The sequence below is a fragment of the Hippocampus zosterae genome, chromosome 7, assembly GCF_025434085.1.
Source record: "Hippocampus zosterae strain Florida chromosome 7, ASM2543408v3, whole genome shotgun sequence".
In the NCBI taxonomy this organism is placed as follows: domain Eukaryota; kingdom Metazoa; phylum Chordata; class Actinopteri; order Syngnathiformes; family Syngnathidae; genus Hippocampus; species Hippocampus zosterae.
The window spans coordinates 22,381,330-22,406,936 of NC_067457.1; the positions used below are offsets into that span (position 1 = coordinate 22,381,330).

General features: G+C 45.3%; 3 protein-coding genes across 8 annotated transcripts in view; all 3 read left to right on the top strand.

Moving 5' to 3' along the window:
* The first annotated feature begins 53 nt into the window (after positions 1–53).
* Positions 54–15,598, top strand: rnf19b (ring finger protein 19B). Its single transcript, XM_052072555.1, has 10 exons — positions 54–327; positions 6,770–7,762; positions 10,561–10,760; positions 11,558–11,702; positions 12,266–12,428; positions 12,623–12,737; positions 12,837–12,977; positions 13,819–14,008; positions 14,083–14,217; positions 14,324–15,598. Exons 2-10 carry the CDS (start codon positions 7,113–7,115, stop codon positions 14,739–14,741), a joined length of 2,157 nt encoding a protein of 718 aa, XP_051928515.1. The 5' UTR covers positions 54–327; positions 6,770–7,112; the 3' UTR covers positions 14,742–15,598.
* Positions 15,599–17,575: 1,977 nt separating this feature from the next.
* On the top strand, positions 17,576–20,149 carry ndufs5 (NADH:ubiquinone oxidoreductase subunit S5). The gene is made up of 3 exons (XM_052072644.1): positions 17,576–17,667; positions 19,630–19,849; positions 19,946–20,149. The coding sequence occupies exons 2-3, from the start codon at positions 19,634–19,636 to the stop codon at positions 20,051–20,053; spliced, it is 324 nt and encodes a 107-aa protein (XP_051928604.1). The 5' UTR covers positions 17,576–17,667; positions 19,630–19,633; the 3' UTR covers positions 20,054–20,149.
* A 1,924-nt stretch (positions 20,150–22,073) lies between these two features.
* macf1a (microtubule actin crosslinking factor 1a) overlaps positions 22,074–25,607 on the top strand; it is a 114,847-nt gene continuing 111,313 nt past the window's right edge. For 3 of the 6 annotated variants that reach the window (XM_052072460.1, XM_052072461.1, XM_052072471.1), the window contains exons 1-2: positions 22,074–22,505; positions 25,266–25,507. In XM_052072460.1, coding sequence (XP_051928420.1) covers positions 25,282–25,507 — 226 coding nt within the window. In that variant the 5' untranslated portion in view covers positions 22,074–22,505; positions 25,266–25,281. The remainder of the gene's footprint in view (positions 22,506–25,265; positions 25,508–25,607) is intronic. The other 3 variants (XM_052072472.1, XM_052072470.1, XM_052072463.1) reach the window with 2 other exon arrangements.

Sequence of the window (25,607 nt, forward strand, 5' to 3'; positions counted from 1 at the left end):
TGCTCTCTTGCTGGGCGTGGTTCGAGTCAGGTCGACGCGCTGACGTCACTGGTCGGGGCTTTCCTCCATGACGTCACGCACCGGAGCGGGTGGAGAAAGCGACAGCTGCAGCTATCACACAACACCAGAAAATCGTGCTAAGCCACCGGGGCGCAGCGATTTTTCACGCCACCTTCAGCTCCCGAGAGGGGGATTCGCTCAGCAGGAAGAGTCTGTTGGTCGCGGAGCTTTTTATTTTGATTTTTTTCTCGTCGGGAGCGGGCGATACAACCGAAGGAGGAAGCCCGCGAGAGACGCCTTCTTCTCCGCATCGAGGGCGAAAAGCTGGTAGGTGAAGTCTCTCTGCCGTTCCTGTGGAAGTACAAGAAGTGACGGGGCATTTTTCCCTTCGGGGACGATGCCCGAAATATCCCCGAGTCATGCGTCAGCGGGCGAGCACGGCGGGCACGTCTTAGCAGAGCGAACACGAGTAGGCAGGATCCGAAGAAGACTTCTTACCGATTCGTGTCTCGACATGCCCTCACTGGAAAGCCAACCTCGTTCGACAGCGCATATTCGCCGTCAACGCACTTAAATGGGCATGTCGCCACTGAGTGACATGATGAAAAAGATGGGCAAGTTCTCCTTGCTAAGAGTGCACATAACATCAGTCTACGCATCGTTAGAGACGTGTCCTCTGGGGAGACAACTCTATCGAGACCCTAATACATCACTCGACGCACTTTTTACAGACACTCCACTCTTTGAAATAATCTCTTTTTCTGGAGAGACACAGTGTCCTCATTGCAGAGATATGTCTTCAATGCAGAGACACGTTTTGTCTTAAGCGTTTGGACACGATATGACAAGAGACAACATGTCTCCAGTGTGCAGAGACATGACTACAGACAACATTCTTCGGTGTCATGACATGACTTCATGCAGCATTGTGGTGAAACACACAATGAAATGATCAAACGCCGAGTGGCTTCTTCCAGTGAGACAAGACGGCAGGGAAAAATGTCATTTTCACGAAAAAACATAACTGGAGACAACATGTCCTCATCGGAGAGATGATGCCATCTCCCAATAGTGGAGAGCCTGCTAACATTACAGGCAACATGGACATGACTAGATAGTCTTTTTCACAACATGACTAGAGATGACTCTAGGCAACATATGCTTCCTTGTATAGGGAGACATAGGAGAGACATGATTGTCCACAGTGTCGAGGCTCCTCGACTTCCGCGCGATGAGACGCCATGACTCAAGACGACATGCCTTGCGTGTAGTTCCATCCAGCTACAGCTTCCCTCATTTTCCCTTTCCAAGCTTTTCCAAACGTGTTGCCACTCCCAAAATACTCTCCCGTCCTCGCATTCCCTCCCCGTGTGTGTTTTTCCAGAGAAGGAGACACAATACATAATTCACAGGCGGAATCAGCAGCACAGCTGGACGGGGGGGCAGCAGCAAACATTTTCGAGTTCAGACGTATGTTGTGTGTGTACATTCGGGAGTCCTTAAAATCTAAATTTGAATGAATACTTAAAAAGGCAGGATTAAAATATTAATTGAAGTTTAAAGTGTATTTTTAACTTGACAACAGAAGTACAACAGAAAAGTGAATGAAATCTGAAAATACAGTTTAGTCTTGCAAAAGTCCATTAGCTTAATGCTAACATGTAATGGAAAATGTCATACACGGGTAATGAAAATTAGCATCGAATTATGAACCTTCACACAACACATATAAGCACCTGCGACACTCGTAAATTTATTGCGGCTGCCCACAAAACCGGCAATTATTTGTCCCGATTTGTTCATCGCTGCACCTTCTTTGAAACTAAACTTCACTCGCTCTTTGTGCTTTGAAATGCGACCCTACAAACCATGTATTGTCTGTATTCACAATTTGAAGGTGCATTTTTGTTGTCGTTGCCTTTAAAAACAACAGAACTGATCATCAGAATTTGGTGAGCTGTCTGCCGCTACTTTGAAGTTGTTGTTGTTTTTTTTTGTTTTTTTTTAAGTTTCAGGCTTATTGTTCAGACTTGGCTGAGGTTTGCTCTCTCTCAGTTGTTATTTGCTTCCTGACAAGTTCCTTTCCTCCCTACCCTCTCACCCCCCATGAAACATCAGAGCAGTGACTTCATGCGGAAGCGCTTCGGGTTCCCACCATGGCATGGGTCACGTTACACGAAGTAGAGGATAATTACACACTCGGTTGTCGAACGCTGTGTGTGTGTGTGTGCGCGTGTCCGTTCTTTGTGCTGTCATTTCCTACTCAGGATAGAAAAACCTAGCAGCTCATTCGGTCCGGCCGCAATCGGTTTCCAGACTTCTGCCTATTGTGTTCCTGGGAAGATCTGATAATATTGCCAGTAGGAAGCAATTCTCCACCGTCTAATATGAGCGTCAAAGTTTGATGATTTCCTTTCCTGGATTGACAGTAAAAAAGCAGCGGCGAGGGCCTGTTTGTCATTTTACGCACCAAAACTCCTCGCCGCTTCCAGGGGAAAAACTATTAACCACACCCCTCATAATGCTTGCCAGCTACTTGCCTAATTAGTTTTATTGTTTTTTTTTTCTTTTTTTATTATTATTACTATTTTTTAATAGCCAACGCAGTGCTGGCTGCCAGAAGTCTCACTGATGGGAAACTATAGTAAAGCAAAATAGCCAAGAACACAATTTAAAATTGCATAAAATGAAGCCAGTGTGCAAGCTTCAATCAGCAACTTGTGACTACTTTTATCGTGTCGTCGTCATTGGGACATCTGAAAGAAAAATGGCTCCAGATGCAACCCCTGGGGTACACCCCACCACTTATTTCAGCTGGTAAAAGTGTTTCTGGAAGAAAATTCTCAAACACAGTCAGAGGGGCGTGTTAGAGTGTGTGTGTGCTGGGTCAGCGCCATTAGCTCGCCTCCACACACACACACACACACGCAGGCACACACACAAGCGAAATTTTGAGGACTTTGCATGCATGGTTACTGCATTCAGTGTGGGCGCTGCTTTGCTTGCAGGCATTTGCAATGTTGATGGTGAACGTGATCTATTTCCCACTTGAAAGTAGTTTAAACTGGAGAGAAAAGTCGATTAATTAATTATAGTGTGCATCAAGATGTACAAAAAAATGATTCATTCAGCGGAAAAAAAAATGTCCTCTCCCATGATCAAAGAATTTACTTCAAATTTGATTAAATTCCTTCTTAATCAATTTTCATAGTTTCAGCGACCGGGCCCCCCAAAAAAACCATCTTGTTTAACAAGTGAAATCTTGTCGTAGTTTCATCTGTTCTCTAAAAAAAAAAGATGGAAGGTAAATTGCATAAAAATGGCGCAACACTTTGCTTTTTTATTTATTTTTTCTAATTGGTGAGGGGGAAAAAACAATAAAATAAATAATAAAACATGTTTAATGGCTAATATGGGGTTTTCCAGATTAGTCATGTTTCTGCTCGTGGAAGATATTCACTCGTAACAGTCAGATGACTTCTGGGAACACTTTATTGGCTCATTTCAGTTGTTTTGGTGGGGAAAGAAAGGAAGGACGGAAAAGCAGTTTGGGACATTTGCAAGCACACTAGGTATGGGAATGAATTCAGCGAGGATGGCAATGGCGTCCAACTCTTGAGTGTCTCGAGCGATTTTCATAGGAAGAGTTTTGACATCTTTTTTTTTAGTTCCGTTCATGCTAAAGCTCAAAACTTCCTCATTTGGATTATTCACTGGCGTGATTAAAGGAAGAAGTAAAATCCTCCCAATGGAACCAATCAGCAGCTTCGAGTGATGTTACGCCAACTTCCTGTTAGCGTCCCATTTTACCTTTTGCGGGACGGATTGGGCGGGAGGTTGCAGAAAACACCTGAATTATTGATCCGAACAACCGGTTCTTCTACGTCTTCGTGACCCACTTCAGGATCCTCGCTGCCATCCTCTAAAAGCCGGGGGCACTTCATCCGCGGCGCTGGCCTTTTGACAATTTTTTTTGTTGTCCATTAGAAACGATCGCGTCCTGGCTGACGATGGAAGAAAGTCTACTTTAGTGACAATAAAAGCCACCATTTTGTCCTTTACTTTGAAACCCTTTTCCGAATTTCCTCATGGAGGTCTGTCGGATGAACGTCATATGCTGTAATGTTAATAACATACAGAGCCCCCCCAAAAAAGACACATTTTTGCTCATATCGGCCGGCTGATTAATCGATCGGGCGCTAGTCGGTATTGGGGCACGTATCGACAAACACGCATTTACACTTTATCAAACTTTTTGATGAGTCACAAACGGGCGCAGGATTTTTTAGAACTGTATGTTGTTCATACAGTGCGAATGGCGAGACGTCTCGCTGCTCTGATGCAATTCGATTGCAAACATGTCTCGCAGAATGTTTGGGAAATGTTCCTGGTTTTGGTTTAGCGAAAGTGACGTAGTCCATTAGATAAGCGTGTGTGTGCGTGTGTGTGTGTTGCTGAGAGCAGCCGTGGCGTGGGAAGACAATTGTGTGGAACAAAATGTTGAATCTCAACCTGTTCAGACCCATCTGCCACACACACACATTAACACTCACACACAGCTGCCGTATGATTTATTAGCGTGCATTATATTCCAAAGAACAGAGCGATTCCTGCGCACGTTCACTCACCCGTGCACCACATGAAGCTCCAGGCTTTCAACCACAATATCGTTCCCAACCACTGGACTGGAAAATGATCCAATTTCACTTAATCGCTCAGAAAATGATTCGGTTTGGCATTATATATATTTTTTCTGTCCTTTGTATTGGCTGAAAACTCCGATATTAGCTGTTTTGTCTTCAGTGCTAAAGCAATTAATTACTCTGGTGCCATCTGGTGGAATCGCGGTGTTGTTGTTCGATTTAATTTATCTATATAAAAACAAAATTCGGCGGCCTTTCCAATGTCCTGTTTTGTTGACTTCATATGTTTTGCGTAACGTGCTAGCGCATTTGTTTGCACATGTGGGATGTCATGTGAGTTTGTGCTCTTTGTTTTTTTTTTTTTAGGCTAGCATGCTAACTGCTACTTTTTATGAGACTCGGGTGACCGTTGTTTTTTTTTGTGTTGAGTAATTTATGTGGTTCATGCTCACATTCAGGTTTAGAAACGCTGCTTGTTTGTTGGTATGAGTCGTGCGAAGAAAGTCCATTCAAAAAAGTGAAACCGACACAAAATGGTGACCGGTCGTGTGATTTTTGCTAATTGTCCACACATAGACAGCTTGTTGTTGTCATGATAGAAAGCAGTTTGACTTTGGTACTTGACACTTGTTGTTTCATCTGTAGTGGATGTGTGAGTATCGTTTGCGTGTGTGTGCGTGCGGTCATACACATCTGTTGAATTTCAACGAAAGCAGATTAAAAAGGAAAAATAGCAGCAGTTTGAGGCCTGTTATCTGTCGAGAGGACGCCCGCTGTGGGGTTTTGATCAGCCTGCCAAATGGAATCCAAAAGCATCACGTACGCACACACAAGTACAAAGCGAATCAAAGCACAAATTGTGTCTTTTTTTTTTTTTTTTAATCACAGATGGCAGGCAGCCTGCGCATCTATGTGTGTATTTATTTGGCTTCATGGAGGACGACTGGGCTTTTGTTGGACGGCAAACCCCACGTTTCGACCTTGAGAAGGCGATGGGTTGTTGCCACGGCAACCGCCGACGGCCACGTTGTTGTTATTTTCGGCGTGTGTCTGTCGAGGCCCGGGGTCACCAAACTCGTTTGTTGAAACGAATTCCGCATGTTATTACTCCTTTTCATTTGCCCATTAACTGTCAATCGATGAGCGTTTCATACAACAATTGAAAACAAGGTCAAAAGTATTGATCAAAGAGTTTTCGTTTTACTATTTGACACTGTTTAGAGTGGATCATGCCTCCAGTTGTTTTGTAAAATCAAATATTGAATGTAAATGTGACCGCGTTTATTTATTCTAAACCTGCGAGTGTGTGTGTGTGTTTGCAGTGGGGGGATTACACGCATGTTTTTGCCGCGTGCGTGTTGAAGTGCCAGAGTCACAGCGAGGCCCGCTGTTTGCCTGGCTCATGGCGGCGTCGCCGTGGCAACAGCTCTGGCAGCGCCGCGTGAAGTGGAAGGAAGAAAGTCGCCCCCCCCTCCCTCCCCATGAATACTTGATTGGATGATGTCACGCGTTTAATTGAGGCTTTAATTGTCTGGCTGCTGAAGAAGCGCATACAGTCGGTTAGTCTGCACCAGAGTTCTTTTTAGGAATTAAAAAAAAAAAGTCCTTCCACATTTCTCAATTGACTCCACCCCGATTTTAAATCATCTACAATTTGTTATTGTGGCGCTGGAACATTATTAAGTTGAACATGAACACCGGGCTTGAATATAGAAAAGAATCGAGAAAGCTGCGTCGATCGTTGATTCAATTAAAATGGATAACACCATAAGATAATGACATTTAAAAAAAAAAAAGCCAATTTGCAGATTTTTCTGTCTGTTGTTACACTAAAAGACAAAAGTATGTTTGACCTGTAATTCAAATCCAATTCAAGACCAAAAATAGATTACATTCATTTTTAAAAAAACAAATCGGCCAATTAATCAGTGATCGTAATTCTACGCTGTCAAATTATTCTTTTGCACGGCGCCTGTGCATCTACTGGATCCGCGTTGTACACACTTGTGTGCGTTGGTATGAAAAACAAATCATGTCACGGGCAGGAATTCTGAGGGAGAGAGCGAGTGTGCGTTGCAGCGAGCGTGCTCTTTGTTAAACTTTGTCTTCTCGTCTTCCTCACGCAGAGCCCAGCGGCTGGAAGGACCAAGGATCTCCTCTGCTCTCAAGTTGTGGATTCTTTTGCCTTTTTTGGGTAGGGTGGGGGGGGTTGCTTTTTGAAGAGTCCCGCACTGAAAGAGACAAATCATCAACAAGGGAAATGAAGATGTACAAAGTCGGAGAAAAAGTCTTCACTTGGCTTTTATTTTCATTCTGAAAGCTCCCGAAAGGAAGTCTCTCGAGTATGGTACTCAAATTTCCATGCTCCGCCCAAAGTCTTGAGTTATCTGGTTTCCCGCTAAACGTTTTCAAACGGAGGCTCTCGTTTCCTCATCTCCGACTGTGACTGTTTCGAGCTCCAAATAAAAAATGGGCTCGGAGAAGGACTCTGAGTCACCGCACTCCTCACTGAGCGGCGTCCCTAACCCAAAGTGCCGGGCGGCCGGAAAACGTCGACGCCGCATCTCCTTTCAGAGCCTCTTCCACGGCAAGCGGGGCTCCCGGGCGGCCAAGGGCCCCAAAGGAGGGGCCGCCACGCCGCAATCCCACCCGCCCCACGCTCAGCAGCAGCTTCTTCCATCGACCGCCTTGAGCCCGACCCCGCCGGTGCCACCCGCGCCCACTCCGGCAGCCGACGCCCCCGAGGATGCCGCCCCGAGCACCCCCTCCGGGCGGCTCTCTTCCAGCCGGGCCTCCCTGGGCGGCGAAGCCCCATCTGAGGACGGCGAGCTCTTGGAGTGCCCCCTGTGCCTGGTGCGCCAGCCGGCCGAGCAGCTGCCCGAGCTGTTGGGCTGCAGCCACCGCTCCTGCCTGTGCTGCCTTCGCCAGTACCTGCGCATCGAGATCACAGAGAGCCGCGTCCAGCTCAGCTGCCCCGAGTGCGCGGAGCGCCTGGCGCCCCGGCAGGTGGCCGACATCTTGGACGACGCCGCGCTCCTGGACAAGTACGAGGAGTTCTTGCTGCGCCGATGCCTCGCCTCGGACCCCGACTGCAGGTGGTGCCCGGCACCCGATTGCGGGTAAGGGATACACTCAACAGCTCAGGTAACTCGGGCTGGCCTTTATGGCTTCGAAGGGTAAGCTGTGCTAGCATGCCAGCTAGCATCGTAGCCGATGCGAAAGTAGTTTAGCACCTCGTATTTAAACCAGGAGTGTCAAACTCAGTTTAGTCGCGGGCTGATTTGGAGTTAGGTCTTCCCTGGGCGGGCCACTAAACCACAAATTATTAATAATATATATTATAATAATTACTATAATAATAATATAATAATTACATATACACAAGAAATTAAGAGATTACTAGTTTTGAAATCAGTCTAGTTAATTATAATCAATCCATCCATTTTCCAATCCGCTTATCCTCACAAGGGTCGGGGGGGGGGGGGTGCTGGAGCCTATCCCATCTGTCTTCGGGCAGTAGGCGGGGGACATCCTTAAGTGAGTATAAACCGGGTAACAAAATTATTGCAAAATCTCAACGTTATTTCTGACACAAGACTATTTGACATTTCCGGACAGATTTTAGCAAGTTGACACACATGATTTGCTTTCGCCGGCCAAACTAAATTACCCGGGGGGCCAGATCTGGACCCCAGACCTTGAGTTTGACACCCACAATTTAAACCATTAAAAATTTGTGACTGTCTGACATTTTTTTTCCAATAGTTTTACCCCTTCCATCCACAAAAACTTGCCCTTGCCTTTGTGGCTTTCGGTTTGTCTCACACATTTTTTTTCTTCCCCCCCAGACAACTTTTGTATTGGTTCTCATTACAGTATATAGTGCGTGGCGTTGCGTGAGTGTTGCAGACGCATGTAAAGTCCCAATGAGCACACAGGACGTTGAGGAAATGACGGCACATTTTGTGGGTGCGAAATTTGACATTGTTCCCGTCAATCAACTTCCCCTTTCTTCCGTTATCTGGAATCGAGACGATTTCATGCAGCGCTGTTGCTTCAGGTCAGCCGCCGTCCACATGGCTGACCCTGATAAGGACCAGAGGTTGCAAACGTTGCTCATATTATCTACTTATTTAAAAAAAAAAAAAAGACTGAATTCTATGTTGCAAAAGTGGAAATCGTGTTCGGAGGTGTAGGAGAAAGAGGGGGTGTCATGTTGGTTTTGGTGAGGCTGACTGGAAGAAGTGAGAGGCGACTGTTTCATCTCAAAAGGCTGCGTGGATGTGTACAGTAGGTGGGTGGGCAAAGTGTGGCCCGTGGGCCACCTAAGACCCACCCCGCATTTACACCACGATTATTTCAACATTTCCAATCATCTCCAATTTTAAAAGTTACACGTGGCCCCTTGAGGATGAACGTTTCCCCACCCTTGTGTGTTGCTGAAAGGAGACTAAAGTTTACGTAGATATGAACAAGTACGCAATCCTTTTCCCTGATAAACACCTCAAATCAAGGCTCGTGTGTGTGCGTGCGTCAGCAGTATCACGGCGAGCCCTCCTGCTGACCTCAATACTCTGAAGGATGGGGCAGCGTCTGACGCCAGTGCTGACTCACCGATAATTCCATGGCGGCTCACAAACAGCAGCTGTGGCGACACACAACACATGTCGTGTACCAGGGTGGCACCTTTCGCCGTCACGGGGGCCCTCGTGGACGGGAATTCCATCTTTGGTTATGTGTCGACTGCTGTTTGTTGACTCAACAGATGTGGGAGTAGAAATGAAATTCGTCCCCAACTGTGCAAGTGAAACAACCCAATTAATGTGACTCAGACACTTCCTGATGTTGTCGCAAGGACTCAAGTGAAACAGTCTCGGGGAAAGTGACTCCCCCCGCTCTCCAAGCGGGGGGAGGAGAGGAGAAGTGGCAGTAAAACAGGCCAAAATCCAAAATGTTGTGATAGAAGTACAATTTTTTTTTTTTAGTTACAATTGTAACAGCCAAAACTGCCCAAGTCCTCCATTAGACACTTTCTCACATCGACTCTGATTGGTCGGTGATAAACTCACTTACTTGTAACTGCATCAATCCATGGACTGTGGAAATTGCCCAAAGTTGCTACATCTACGGTTCATTTGCATTTTGCTCAAGTGGTACAGGGACAATGGAAAACCAAAACAACACACCCAAAAAAAATCCTTTCTGCCACCTGCAAGACTGGAGTGCATAGGCTTCTCCCGACTTAACCTCGTTTCAAGCTGCGGTTTGGTTTTTAGCCTTTTGTGGAGGTGTGCACTCTGTGGCACAGGTGGAGGTAATCGGGGCATCTGGAACATTCCGTATGCGAACACATGGATCTCGCTGGATGTTCCGAGCTGTGAATCTGCTGCGCATCAGCGTGCGTGTGTGTGTGTCTGGAAATGTGTGTGCTGACTGGCCTATCGAGAGAGTGTTGGGCCCTCTGCTGCGGCTGTCAGTTGCCATGACGATGGTGGATGCGAAAGAGAGGAAGCGCTGCCAAGGGTAACGGGACTTCATTGAACACATCAGCGCGCACCGTGACCGGGACGTTGTTTTTGTGTGTGTGTTTGCACTTGAGCTGGCTGTGATGCGTGTGCGCTGCATCCTGGTGTGAAATTCATCATTCTGTTGGCGTGCAGGCTCAGCAGCATTCCCGCACACAATGACATCTTTGCGTTTATAAATATCTTCCGTGTAGCTTACTTGTACCAGGTTGTCTTTTTGTACGCTCACATTAATGGTGGAAAAAAATCTTTGGAAAGGAAAAAAATTAAAAAAAAAAAAATTAAATCTGCAAAAACTTAGCCTTTTGAACAGGGGTGTGTAGACTTTTTCTCCCAACTGCTATATTTTTATTTTAGTGTTGCCCGCCCACATTTTTTTTTTTTGTCTTCAGGTTTGCCGTCATTGCTTCCGGTTGTGCCAGCTGCCCCCGGCTGGTGTGCCGGCGTGAGGGCTGTGGCGCCGAGTTCTGCTACCACTGCAAACAGGCCTGGCACCCCAACCAGACCTGTGACTCGGCCCGCCAGCAGAGGGCGCAGTCACTGCACACGCACAATACCCACTCGCCAAGCTACACCCAAGAGCAGGGACCAGGTGATGAACGCTTTGAACCGGGGGTTCTCAAACAGCAATCCGTACTTTAGAGATGCGCAAAAAGGATCTCATACACTTTTTTTTTTTAACTTTGCCGAATTACCCGAGTCATGGGTCAGCCTTTTTGGGCAAACAAGAAAAGTATACAACAAATTCAGTGTCCAGTTGTCTCGATTCAAACCCGAATGATTGAAAACCTGCACAGATATCAAGAAATTTGAACTGATATTCTCATATTTAGTTAAAAATGACAATGAGGATGCAAGTTACACAAGAGTGCCGAGCGTCGACAAAAACAAGACAAGCAAAGACACACACACACACACACACACACACGTCAACTTTGAGCTATAAGGCCAAAATGACCTTTAAAGGGCAGCAGGTGTGTTTCCAGCATCCTCATTTCAAACAAACACACTTGACATGCTAAGCTAACCGGCTACCTGCCGAATCATCTTGCCACCAAGGAGCTCCTGTTTTCAATTCGATTCATTTTTGCGGACAATTTTTGCTCAAATTCTAAATCAGACTTTAATTGAATTATTCATGCAAGGGTCACAAATTCAATCCAGCTATTGATAATGATGTATTTTATGCAGAGGTACATTTTTGGCCACTGAAGGACACTGTACAATGTGTAAATGCAACTACTGAATAAAAATATCAAATCGCAACATTCATAAAAAAATTGACGTCTGATTTAGATTGAAAATGTTTATTTGAATTTGTTGTCTGTCGTATTCAGATGGTGCATTCGGTTGACCGATTTGTCTCATGTGTGATGTGTGTGCGTGTAGCGGACGACATCAAGCCGTGCCCGCGCTGCGGCGCCTACATCATCAAGATGAACGACGGCAGCTGCAATCACATGACCTGCGCCGTGTGCGGCTGCGAGTTCTGTTGGCTGTGCATGAAGGAGATCTCGGACCTGCACTACCTGAGGTAAGGTAGCCGCAGTTTCGCCATCCTCATCCATATGACAATACAGAAATGACTGCGTCGGTTGGGTCACAAATTTAATCTGGATTTGATCTGGATTGCCCATTTAATGATAGCTTTTACCCAAAGACACCTTTCTGGTAAAATGCTTCACCAAACCATATTGGTTTTGAATCTAAAGTCCACTAGCTTAATGCGAACATAATGCAAAGCATTAGAGACAGGCTAATGGAAATTAGCATGTGCAATTTACCCATGCATGTATAAACTAACCCCGGTGATCTTATTGGTAAATGATGTTTTGAAGTGTCACATTCATCAGCATGTATTGTATTGTATTCTAATATTTTTCTTTGAACCTAAAAAACATGGTGCGATTGTCAAAGAAGAAGCAAATTGCCTTAGGCCTTGTCATTTTTTCATTCATGGGTAGATATGAATATTTTAGTATTTAGTATTCACAGGTTCAAGGCTTGACTGTATGTTTTACCCCCCCCCCCCCCCCCCAAACACACACACACACACACACACACACCTTCATCCTCATCCTGCTTCTTCCACCGCAGCCCGTCTGGCTGCACCTTCTGGGGCAAGAAGCCGTGGAGCAGGAAGAAGAAAATTCTGTGGCAGCTGGGCACACTCATCGGTGCCCCCGTGGGCATCACGCTCATCGCCGGCATCGCCATCCCTGCCATGGTCATCGGCATCCCCGTCTATGTTGGCCGCAAGGTGAGAAGCACATACAGTAGACCTCATGAGCAGCTTAAGAGGCAGTCAATTGTGGAATTGCTTTGAGTCTCCAAAACGAGGCCTCATTCATCCCTAAAAGTGAATAAATCCGCCATTCAGAGTTCTTAAAAATTCCACAAACACAATGACCGCTCTATTTTATTTGGAGACGGCACTGATTATACGCTCCGCAGATCCACGCTCACTACGAAGTGAAGAAGACGTCTCGCCACCGCAGGAACTTGGCCATCACGGGCGGCGTGACCTTGTCCATCCTCACCGCGCCCGTCATCGCCGCCGTCAGCGTGGGTGAGCAATCCGAACCACGACAACACTTTTGGTCTAATTCGAAGGTTAACATTCAAAAAGTGGCCGCGGTCGTGTACTCAACTTTTGGTCGCTCATCAGGCATCGGCGTGCCCATCATGTTGGCATACGTTTACGGTGTGGTGCCCATCTCGCTGTGCCGAGGAGGCGGCTGCGGCGTGAGCAGAGGGAAGGGCCGGGGGGTGCGTATCGACTTTGATGAGGACGATGGGCCGATCACAGGTGAGGAGGACCTCCGCCTGGTGCAAAGCCCTTTGAGCCTTTCGTTGATCCTTCCATCCGTGATAACCAATTTAAGTTGTGTGTGTGTACTGGTATGCGCTTTGTCCTTACTAGTAGGGCAACTTTAAATCAAACAAATACCACATTGGACCAAATATAAGACAGCGTTTTTTGCATTGAAATAAGACTGAAAAAGTGTGGGGGGGGGGTCGTCTTATATTCGGGGTCTAAACATTATACCAATTCACGACGCTAGATGGCGCCAGATACCATTGATGTGAATGCTGAACTTGACTGCCCAGGCCAAAGCGAACCCGTCGCGAAGAATCAAAATAAAAATAGCGGTTGCACGAAGAATCAAAATAAAAATAGCGGTTGCACGAAGAAGAAAAATAAAAAATAGCGGTAAGAAAGAAAAGAGATGAAATAATAGAAGAGATAACAAAATGGAGAAACGTAGCGACAATCTGGAGAAAAGTGGGTCGAAGATCGACAGCTGAGGAGGAGTTATGATGTAATTTACATTTCAAAAACTAGAAGCCATTCATTTACGAACGTGATTGCACTTTAGTTTACATATTTAAATGTTCTGATATTAAGATTTGAATGAGGCAAAATAACATGCTTTTTCTCTCAAATACAGTATATTGTTAGAATCATTTGTTTCAGATGTACTGTCATTATTTTCTGGATAAAAATTAATTTGGTGTTCAAAAAGTCTTTTTTTTTTTCAAACTTGAGTCTTGAAAAAGAGTCTTATAATCAGAGCCGTGTTATATTCGGGCCAATACGGTACGATGATAGTAATTATTATATTTCTATACAATATTGTCTGACTCAGTGGCGGATGCGTGGCGAGCGCTCAAGTCGCCAAGCCTCGGCGAGAGCAGCCTGGACGGTGCGGTGAGCGGTCTAAGCACCACCTCCCCCAGTGAGGGGCTTTCAATGGTGCCGGGGACCGTCGGGGAAGCGCCCCACTTCAACACCCTGGCCGGCGGCGCGCTGGGGGCCCGCGCAGGCAAATACAGCAGGTGAGGAGGACGGCGCTTAAGACGGTTTCGAATGACGTCAGAGTGACACCCGAGGTGTTTGCGTGCCGCTCCAGGCTGGAAGTGCAGGCGGGAGAGTTGGCCAAGGAGTCGACCCAGAAGGAGACGGGGAGCTTGGGGGCGGGGAGCGACTGTGCCAGTACGCGCGGGATGGCCGGCTCCATCATCTCCTCCTACACGCTGCCTGACAGGTACATCCTTTTTCCCGTCAACCCCCCTTTTTTTTTTTGTTTGGGTCTTGTGGTTGCCCACCTCTGATCATGAAGATCCTCACTTTGGGTGGGTGACGCCCCTCAGGGAGTGCACCAACCTGGAAATCCAAGTGGACATTGAGACCAAACCCAGCCACCTCTGCCTGACCAGCGAGGAGGACCTTGCTCCAGCCGCCCCCGCGAGCACCATGGTAGGGGAGGAGCCCCTGGACTGCAGCTCCAGGCGGGGCGGCGCTGCGGGCCTGTCGCCGGGCGGCTCGGTGCGGGACAAGGACGAGGGCCTTCACGACGTCACTCTGGCTCAGCCCGAAAGCATCCGCAGCGACTTGGAGATGTCCGACACGCAGTCGGACGACATCGCCGAGCTGACGTCAGATGACTGCGACTCGCCCCGCCGGCCCAAGGGACCGCTGCCCGCGCAAGCCGCCTCGTGCCGGGCCATGAGCACCCCCACTGAAGGCCTTCACTGTCCTCCCGACGCCAACGTCGTCCTGTATGTGTGAGATGCCGGAAGATTTGAAAAGCTTTTTGAGCATTTCTTCCATATCCTGGATATCCATCTTGAGATCTACTAGTCCAAGTCTTTGTCTTCACTGGTAAGACAATTTGGCGCGCTAGTAGACCGACTGAATACCAAGCATATTCAATAAACGCTCAAATGTCTTTTCAAAGACAGCAGCTCTCAGGAACGCACAACAAACATTCTGACTTCCCTTAATGTTGTTGTTTTTTTTTTCCTGTTTGTTTTATTTCCTGCTTTCTTGCCTCCAGTAGACGCGCCACCCTGGCGACCGGCTGACAATTTTCTCATTGTCAGAGTTCTACCTCTGAGATTTATATGTGCGTGTTTACTCCCTGGGATAAAATGCCTTGGCTACTATTTAATTTGGGGGGGAGAAAGAGGTACAAGTTTTCCACACAAGCAGGTGAAACCTGGCGCACAGCCCCAGCGGCAGTCAACAATTTTCACGTGTGTAACGCGTGTGTGTGAACGTGTGTGTGTGAGAGAATGAAAGAAAAACTGTGGCTTTGTTTTCCCCCTCATGTTCTGTTCAACTCGTCACTTGCTGTGTGCGCATGAGCCTGGTGTGGAAGATTTACCAACGTTAATGCACAGCAAATACACAAAATAAATTTCTGTAGATGAGTACTACACTGTTTATTGAGTAAGTAACATTTTGACACCTACGAGAGCCACACAGACTTTTGGGAGGTGCAAGCGCAACGCAGTGGCGCCTCGAGAATCAAGTGACCCGACTTAAATTTTTGAGATCCCGGCTGTCGTTAGAGCATTTTCAACTTTATTTTTTCTTGCATTGACCTGAGTTAAATTCTGAAATACGAGTGCCATATCTCGGAATACTCACGGGCTAATATTTTTTTTTATTCTTTGCAATCAGTGCAGTTCACAGACTCACAGTAGCTGTGAAACTATTATACTGCCCCCAAGTGGCCAAATCCCGCATGCTGAAGGAGACTCGATGAAAGCGTTACGATGGCCAAACTAGGTCATCCTTTACATTTTATTTACCGGTAATTATTAATGCAAGTATTATTTTGTCGATTGATGAATCTGATTTTCAATTCGTTTTTAATTTCTACACTATTATTTAAAAAAAAGGTTTATTATGTCAAATTGATAGTGTAGAAAATGCACTAAAAACATGATCAATCATTTCCTGGTTTGGTCTGCAACATGTCAGGAAGTAGGCCAACATGTTTCGTATTCTTTTCCAAAGTAAGAGCAAATGTTTTTATTTTGATCCAACGTAAAGATCAGTCTCCTTTCATTCTCAAGGCACCACTGTATCCGTTGACAACAACAAAATGATGTTGACGGATGTTTGCACATACCTGAAGTTGTCATTCTGTGTGTGTGTGTTTAACTGGTTAGCATATTGAATTTTCTTTTCTTTTTGCTGGTTTTGAATGCGCACTTTTGCACTTTAACCAAGCTTGTCTTTTTTTCCGTTGGTGGGGGTACTCACCATCATCTTGGTCATCATCATCATGCGTTTGCATTTAAAGTAGACGTATGTGTCGTCGTCGTCGTCTCCCCCCCCCCCCCCCCCCCCTACTACAAACATTTCAAAATGGTTTGCAATTATCTTATGACTGCTGTGACATTCTTTGGTCAAGAAAGCCCAAAGATAAAAAAACACTTTTGACACATTTCACAGAGTGTGGAGGGGAAAAAGGCCATTAAGTGGAACATTTTCACTCATGGAGTCAGCACTTAACACACTATACGGTGTGCCTGTGGCACATTGGCATGTTGGGTTTTTTTTGTTTAGTTTTTTTCAATATCTCCCCTGAAGTTACATGCAAACAAATTCAAGATCACACCACGATGCCTTTTAAGTTGGACGTGACTGGAGTGTTAACCTCCAAAACCTTTTTTTTGTGGTTCACTGATATTTTGTGCGTGTCTGTATGTACGTATGTATATAGAATGCTTTTAATTGTGATTTTGGAGGTAAACACTGATGGTCGTCTTTCTCATTCTCACTGGCCTGAATTGTTTCTCAGCTTTTCTCTTGCCTATGAGCTGGAGTGGGCGGGGGTTGACACGCTTCCTTGCGTCTGCGTGGAATGTTCCTCATGTCCGACGTGCAACTTTTCGTCTTCGGCTGCTTGTTTCATTTGCTGCACTTTTTACTTATTTTTCTCCCTGCCTGAGATAAAGCACTCGAATGTACCACGGGCCTGTACCTTACTGACCAAGCGTCTATTGGAGATATTTGAGTGAAAACAAGATAGATTTAGCAATATTTAAGTGTAACTAAACCGCTCTTCTACTTCCTGTCACTGTCAAAGTCTCACCATGGCGTGAGGATGCAATTGCAGGACTGTGAATGACCTTTTTTTTTGGGGGGGGGGGGGGGCGAAATAAACACAATCGGATGTTTACATTATTGACTCTGTATTTATTTTTAATCAGTGCTTCACTTTTTCCACATCCCAAAATGGAATACATTCATCCCCGACCCGAATAAAATTCGACACAAAGCATCCTCGAACTTGTTTTGTGCGAACTTATTACAAGTAAAAATAATTAATCAAAAATGATAAAAATCGCTTTTTAGACATGCTAATTATTCGTTTCATTTATTCAATTCTAAAAATTTTTTTTAGGGGATTTGGGATCTAAATGAATCTCCAGCACTGTACAGTCAAACAATATTCGACATGGCTGGGACGAAAAGAATATGAGTCGGATATAGGGAGCCAATTAACTAAACTAACAACGAGCGATCTCACAGTTTCGTTTTAAACTATTTTGTACTTGTGACGTGTATTCTGCTTGACCTATTATGTCCACTAGGAAGCAGTAGCGTACGACTATCGCGACACATATTTCACTTTACGACAGTCGCAAAGCAAAACGGTACATCCGGGGGAAGGTTAAATTGACGCCTATCATACACGGTAATATGATTTCATTCCCTTTTATGGTGATATTGTAATGTTAAGTCCGAGTTTTCGATTGGAAGTAGACTTTAAGTTGAGCTATTACTTTCTGTCAACGTACAAAATGGACTGAGTCGCTGTTCGCACGACATGTCATTGACGGGGGACTGTTTGGCTAGCTGTCGTGCTCACATACTTGCTAGCCGACATTTTTGAAACTATCATTCATATTTTTGTGCAAGTGGTTGTAATGGACAATTTCATGATAATTGGACCTTACCTTGAGAGTCTTAAACCATAAAATTGACGTAACCCTTTCGGCGCAGGAGGTTTTTACAATAGAATATTCGTCGTTGTGAGTTTACCGTGACCGGCAACTCGCCACCTCGCGTTCTATCGCGCGAGAAACTGTAATTGTATTCTTTACGCGTTAGATTTTCTACATTTACACAATTTGAACACGCAATCTCTACACTTGAAAAACGTAAAGTGTCTTCTGCTGGCCTATAGACACCCGAACATATAAAGCACTCCTTGAATGTGTCAAGCGGGGTCAGACAGGGCTGCGTGGCCCCTCCTGATCTATTTAACTGTGTCATTGACCACCTTATGATCCGAGTCCGGGAGCAAGTCTCAGGCGTGTCGCTCGGCAACTTCCACCTGACCGACCTTGAATACGATGATGACACCACCCTGTTCAGCAACTCCCTCCAACACCTCAGCAGTGCCCTCTCCATATACCAACAGAAGCAGCAAAGCCGGGCCTCCAAGTAAGCTGGCAGAAAACCAAACTTATGTATATCGGTGATGGACCCAACCCCTCCCCCCTGATCTTTGGCACAGACGAAGTGCAATTTGTCAACTCCATCATCTACCTGGGCTCCACTATTACCAGCAGCGGCGATCTCAAGCCAGAGATTGACCGCAGACGCGCCCTCGCGGCCGCGGCAATGCAGTCACTGTGGCGGCCCCTCTGGCGCCACCACTCAGTGTCCCAAAAGACCAAGATGCGCATTTATAACGCAGCAGTTCTTCCCATCCTCCTGTATGGTGCAGAATCCTGGCCATTAAACAAGACCCAGGCCAAGAGGATCGACGGCTTTGACAGCAGGTCACTAAGAACCATCTTGAACATCAGCTGGCACCTCCATGTTTCCAACTCAGACCTCCGAAAACATACCCTTCAGCCCCCTGCATCCCGACTGGCCGCTCAGAGGCGCATCCGTTGGCTTGGTCATCTCCTCCGATTACCCCCGGAACACTCAACTCGTGCCATCTTCTCATTTGATCCAGCGACAGCCGGCTGGAAAAGGCCACGCGGCAGACCCCACACCAGATGGCTTGATGTCATCAGAGAGGATCTCAAACACCAGGGCCTTACCCTGGAGGATGCAGCGGACCTGGCCCATGACCGTGGTAATTGGTGGACCCTGGTGAAGCTGATCGGCTCTACGCACTGCGACGACCCAGCCGAATGAGACTGGGCCCCCGCGTCGCAAGAGCATTATTATTATTATTGAATGTGTCAGGGTTATAGTTAGTGTTTGGGTTAGGTTTGTAATGCCGACAACAGCCCATTTTCAGTGACAAAACAAATGTTAGAATTTAATGTAAATAGACAGAAAGGGTTGAAACGAGGCAGGAACCACGCACCGTGCAAAACTCACTGCAAAATAACTGACGGCAAAATAGCATGATTCCTCGGTCCGGCCAATCAGTCATTCATGATGATAACGCTTGGAGGACAGTTGGCTGTCACGGTAAAATAACCAATGGTGAAATATTTTTTTTCTCTTGGACCAAATCAGCAATGTTTTTTCCCCTAAACAACTCACATTGTCATCCCCAGAAATGATAAACAATTTTACTTATTTCTTTCCAGATACCCCCCCCCCCAAAAAAAAATGTTTCTCTTAGGAAGTGTGTGTGTTTTTTTCAAATTTTTTATGTAACCTTAAAGTGGACTATTTTGTTCCTCAGCACGATGCCGTTTGTGGACCTGCAGTCGCGTCTGGGCGTGGACGTGGACCGCTGGCTGCTGCTGCAGAGCGGGTCGCAGCCTAACCAGCGGGCTGCGCGCTGCCACGCCTTTGAGAAGGAGTTGGTCGAGTGTTCCCACGGCATCGGGCTCACCCGCGCCAAGCAAGAGTGCCGGCTGGAGTTTGAGGACTTCTATGAGTGCATGCACAGGCAGAAGATGGTAGTTATTGATGCCTTGTTTTGTTTTTTTTCCAACTGCAGAGGGTACAATGAAAAAAAATAATCTGATTCTGTCCTTGTTTTCTTGCCGTTACAGCACAAGCGTTTGTACACCATCCGCCAGCAACGTGACAAGATGATTAAGGAGGGCACCTACACACCGCCTGCTCACCACACAGGCCAGAGTGGCCAGTCCGACCCGTGAACTTCGGGTCACCACTCACCTACCTGCCCCTCAATTGTCATCGTGTACAGTAAAAATCTTCCTCTCTCAGTAAATAAAAATAAGTCTTTCCTTCTACTCTTCATTTTCTCTCTTTGAATGTTTCTATGGTGAGGCAGACACTTTTTATAACCAGTCTTGTTACTTAAAGGGGAAAACACTCTTGTTTAGAATAACTCTGGTCAACATTTCTTTTTTTAATCAGAGATGCAGGTAAAGTAAACTGTTAATGATTTATTTACTGATTCTTAATCTGCCCTCCCGTTTCATAATAATAATAGTAATATAACAACAAAATAATATGTAATATAGTAATAGATTTATCAATGAAGTGTTCGGCTCAGCAACAGGTGGTAGCCATAAATTTAAACATGGGAAAATAAGTCTTGTGCAAGCTTTTTTAGGCCAAACTTCAAAATAAAAATACATCAAAAACATGATGTGATAGAAACAAAGGGCATTTTTGTACTGTAATCAGTATCAACGACGTTTCGAGACCATCAGATTAAAATTGACTGTTGACCAATGTAATTCTTTCATAACTTCTACAATACATCTTTATATAGTGCTTAAATGATTGTCCTTCAAATGTTGTTCTAAATACTGCTACCACGACTACTATAGTAATCAAACAGAAGTACTCATTTTGGTTATTATAGAATGGTACAAAATTTAATGGCAAATTCATTACCTGTTCAATTGTTACAAAAAAAATCATTTTGACGAACGCCACAAGATGGCGCCAGAAGCAAGCACTTTTTTGTGCATCTTTCGTGATTTCCATTCATGTTTGACCCCAACTGCTTTTCCTCGGTTTTGACATAAATTACACTAGGTTAAATTAGATAATTGGAGTACACATTTTACTATCTAACTTGATGATGTTGTCCTCTCTATCCATTTTGTTTTCGTAATTTTGGACTCTCCTTTTAATCTGGGATTTTCAGGAATGTTTATGAGGCAGGTGGCGCCTGGTTCCATGGACGTGGCCAACTTGGAAACTATTGCCAATTCTTGGCAATACTCTAGTCGGAATCTTGCTGAGTTCAACAAAGAACTGCCCACTAGATGCCACTATTGCAATTTAAATTAGGATTTATGCATGGTTTGTTTTGCTCTTCTCTTCTGCACTGACACATGCCCGCAAAGAAAATGTATAAACTAACATTACTTTCGCTACAACTGAAGAAAAATGAAGTCGCCCCAAGTGTATCGAGTATCGTGGCCAAACTAAACACGCACACAGCGGTGTGTGTGGTGGTGACGTCATATCGATGTGAATGATGAGTAACTAACTGCTGCAAATATCTCAAGAAGTCCACGCCTTGTGTCTTTGAGAGAAGCTTAACTAAATCATTTTGGATTGACTCACGCACAACTGTGAAATGTTCCCACACCCTTTTTTTAAACTCGCATATATTTGTGAAACTCATGCTTTCACACATCGTCCAGGAATGTGCTCAGAAATCTTGAAAAACTATGGACTGAAAAAGCGTTTCACGGGTGTGCGTGCGCGCGCATTCATGTTTTGGCGTGTGTGTGTTTGAACGCTCCACTGTCATATTTAAAATTGTCCCACATGTTTACGTTCTAAAGGATCTAAACACCTCCACTGCAAGCATCATCCCGACACAAAGAACGCGACGACTTGTGGAGGTGAGCAAACAAAATGTCACTTTTGCTCATGATGACTTGTGTATGTGAGTGGAAAAAATGTCAAGTTATGTATGAAAGCGTTTCACTTGTGTCCGTAAAAGCGCCAAATTTATATGGCGTGTATAACTCACTTGTGCTGATAAAAACATTTCAGTTTGTGAACCCCCCCCCCTCCCGACTCCCACCTAAACAGTAATGTGTGAGAGGTGATCCTTGAATGACAGTACAGTGTGTCCCTGACGACTCCTCGTCATTTTTCCACCTTTCACAGAGATTCGACGGGAAGACGGCGACCGTGCGCGTGCGTGAGCGAGTTTCGTCCGCGTTCACGCGAACAGGGTCACGCAAGATGACGCGGCAGGAGGAGCCCCGGCAAACCCACTCCAGCACTAGGACCACCCCACAAATCCCCGTGACGACATGTCCGCCGCCAGCAGCCCCGAAAAAGCAGCCGCCGCGAGCCATGGGTTAACCCCCGAATGGAAAGCAGCCTAGCCGGTCGACTGTGCGCGTGACCGGGAGAGGGCGAGAGAGCTCTAGAGGAGGTAGTAGTGGATGAGGAGGAGGAGGAAGTGGACCATTAGCACCATCACCCACTTTCGCTTTTTAAAAAAAAATATTCCGCACAGCACGTCCGATCCAGCCGAGAAGCGAAAGGCATTTTTCTTTTAGCCATTCGGAACCGGAGGAGGAGGGGAGCAGCGGTGACGGCAGCAGTTCTACCGGCCTTCCACGCTCACAACCCGGCTAGGCTGTAGACCATCGCTGCCCGCTGAAGGTAAGCCGCTCACGGAGCTCACTCGGACCGCTTTCAAAGCAACCAGCTCCCGTTCTTAGCGTCACCGAAAGATGAATTCTAATGGCTCTGGAGCCATTTAAATGACATTTGGATTCAATTAGGACTGAAGACATTATCAGACGTGGCGTGTCGATGAAGTGGCCTTTAATTTGAAGCATTCTGTTGATTATTTTAACAATCACTCATCTTCATCAGTGTCACAGCATGATGCTTTCTGGCTGTCGTGGAATTGTACCCAAGGACCGCGTAGTCGATTGTTTTGCAGAAACTGCACCCATACACAGCCTTGACATTGCACACATACACAGCTGAATAAATTGCGAGTCCTAAACTGAATGAAGGGAGCAATTCCACAACACTTGGGTTATGAAGGCACTTGAGCACATCTCCAGCACAAATGGATAAATCCTATCCGTGGCGTGGACAAAAGACACGACAGTCAGACATGCACTGTGTCTCCCTCGCTGTCTGTCTCCGTGTCCACTCATGCAAAGCACATTCACATTCGAGAGTGGAATGTGTCCACCCCAAGCGAGACTCGTTGGCTTGCATGACAGAGCATCCGGCTAGGCGGCCATGCCACATAGGTGGCAAGAGGAACTCAAATCCTCCTGACAAACATCAACGCTTCAGACTGCTTGGTGACACAGAGAGATGCTGAGCTCCTGCAGCTTGGTAGCAGATGGTCAAACACAAGCCCAAAAGTAGACACACACCATCACCAGTATAACTGGAGCACAAACCGATGCTGTGGAGGTTAATTTGACTTTGGAACACCTCCTTAATTGCTGATGTTTGCATTTTCCCCACCATTGGGAAGAATGGAGAGAAAAAAACATTAACAAATGTCATTAAAATAATTGAAATAAAAATGGAAAAAAAATTGCTTTCCCAAACAAAATTGGATTTTTTTTTCACATGAATTGAAATACATAATTGTGAATTCAACATGACATGAAATATAATTAAAATAACATTGTAGAAGATAATTTCTGCATTTCAAAAAATAAATTTGATTAAAGTATGATGAAAATCAATGTTAGTACCTTTTTACAAAACAGAAATATTTCCAAAAAATTAATTTAGTCTAACATTTTTAAAAAATAAATAAAATTAAATGAAAATGTTGAAATGTGCCTCTCCCTCATTTGAAAAAAAAAACAATCTGAACTAAATCGCATCAGTGAGTAGAATACATATTTGTTGTCCTTCTTAATTAAAAAAAACATCACCATAAAATAAACATAATCTAGAAGATGCAGACATGTCGCTAAACAGACACAAATACTTCTTCCTAGTGAGATCGATAGGGTCACATGTTGCTAGGCAGAATTTATGGGGCAAGATAGGATGCCGTTTCCCCACAATTTGGGTTAAGATGTGGCAGGAAATAGCCTCGCAAAGTCAAAATAGACACATGCTAACGGAGTACATTGAAAGGTCATTTCTACAATTTGCACGGTGTAGAATGTGTTGGGAATGAGCTGGAGACAGACAGCAAGTGATGTCACTGTGGCGGTCCCCGACCAGTAGAACTTTAATGACAGGGTTCGCGTTATGAAGTTTCCCAACCGCATCGCTATATTTACACTGACGTTGACTCACTCTTTTTTTGCACCCAGAAACTCACACACCAAACACAGAATTTAGAAAATGAAACACCCCAAAAACCAGAACTAAGATACCAAAAATTCTGGATTTTTTACTATGATGTCATAGAGACCTAAACACACACCAGAACTAAATACCTGAACACGCTCCAGAAACCCAAATCCAAGTACAAAAATTCCCAGGCTGCAGATCACCACCAAACTTGGTGATCCTCTTAGTACCATCACCTTGGTGACGGTCTTTCAGGAAGTGGTGCTCAAACAATGTTTTATCCAAAAACCTCCATGTTTAGTCTACGACTTCACCATGTACACAATGACTACCTTTAAAGTCTCTTTGGAAGCATGACAAATCTTTCAAACATGCTAAACATTAGCATGCGTTAGCATATTTATTGCTGCTAACCTCATTTAAGCACTTTAATAGCCACCTCTCGACAGATTAGCATATTAGCAATCCGACACGGAAGAGACCGGGGACGCAAAAGCTCTTCAAGAAGCTCTTTCATTGACTTGAAGGGATACAATTTCACTGGCTATTCATTGTCATTGATTTCTTTCTACAATTGATTGGCTGATGCGAGGATGGCGCCTCAAAGTATTCACATACACACACACACACACACACACACACACACACACACAAACTGGACACGTATTTATTTTACAGCGCTTGACGTGTGACAGCCTTACTTTAGAATGGATTAACTTCAATTATCCCTTTAGAATTTGACTCAAAAATCTGATTTTTTTTCCAACTCTCATTTGTTACAAGACCTAAGGCTGTTAGCTTGTCAGCTAATTACTTGCTAGCACCTATCGATGCTAGCAACAAGTGACATATATGACGAGGATTTATATATATATATATATATATATATATATATATAGTATGTATATATGTATTTTTTTTACCAGCTGTGTTGATGGGACAAGCTAAGGTCAACTATACTATCAGACTGGGAAAAAAATGTCACAACATACATTGTGTTGATTTTGGATGTAATTTCCTTAGTATGTACCGATTCTGACCAGGAAATTATCTTTTCCTGAAATAATTCTGTTCTTCTTCTTGTTGCATATACAAGCTCACAAAGGGTGACTCTTTGCTCTCCTTTTCCTCCCCCAGCAGGCCCGACACTCCCATGGAGTCATCGGACGACGACACCCTCAGCGAGCGCTCGTGCGTGAGCGAGCCGTCCTTCCGCAGCGAGCGCTCGGAGGGCTCGCTTTCACCGTGCCCCTCGTCTCTGTACGCCAGCGCCCCAGGAGATACGCTGCCTTGGAACCTGTCCAAACACGAGCGACGCAAGCGCAGGAGCCAGGACTCGGTGTTGGACCCCGCGGAGAGGGCGGTGGTCCGCGTGGCAGGTAAGGAGACCTCTGTTGGAATCTTGTCGGTGTCGGATTTGCAAGAAAAATGCTGATGTCATCTGATAGGGCAACAACATTGCTAAGTGAACCCCATGAA

Bases quoted from the DNA above. Each gene is read 5' to 3' on its own strand.
- rnf19b (XM_052072555.1), top strand. From the start codon at position 7,113: ATGGGCTCGGAGAAGGACTCTGAGTCACCGCACTCCTCACTGAGCGGC. The intron at 10,761-11,557 runs GTGATGAACGCT...GTGTGCGTGTAG, and splicing joins CACCCAAGAGCAGGGACCAG to CGGACGACATCAAGCCGTGC. The intron at 12,978-13,818 runs GTGAGGAGGACC...TGTCTGACTCAG, and splicing joins GGACGATGGGCCGATCACAG to TGGCGGATGCGTGGCGAGCG.
- ndufs5 (XM_052072644.1), top strand. From the start codon at position 19,634: ATGCCGTTTGTGGACCTGCAGTCGCGTCTGGGCGTGGACGTGGACCGC. The intron at 19,850-19,945 runs GTAGTTATTGAT...TTGCCGTTACAG, and splicing joins GCATGCACAGGCAGAAGATG to CACAAGCGTTTGTACACCAT.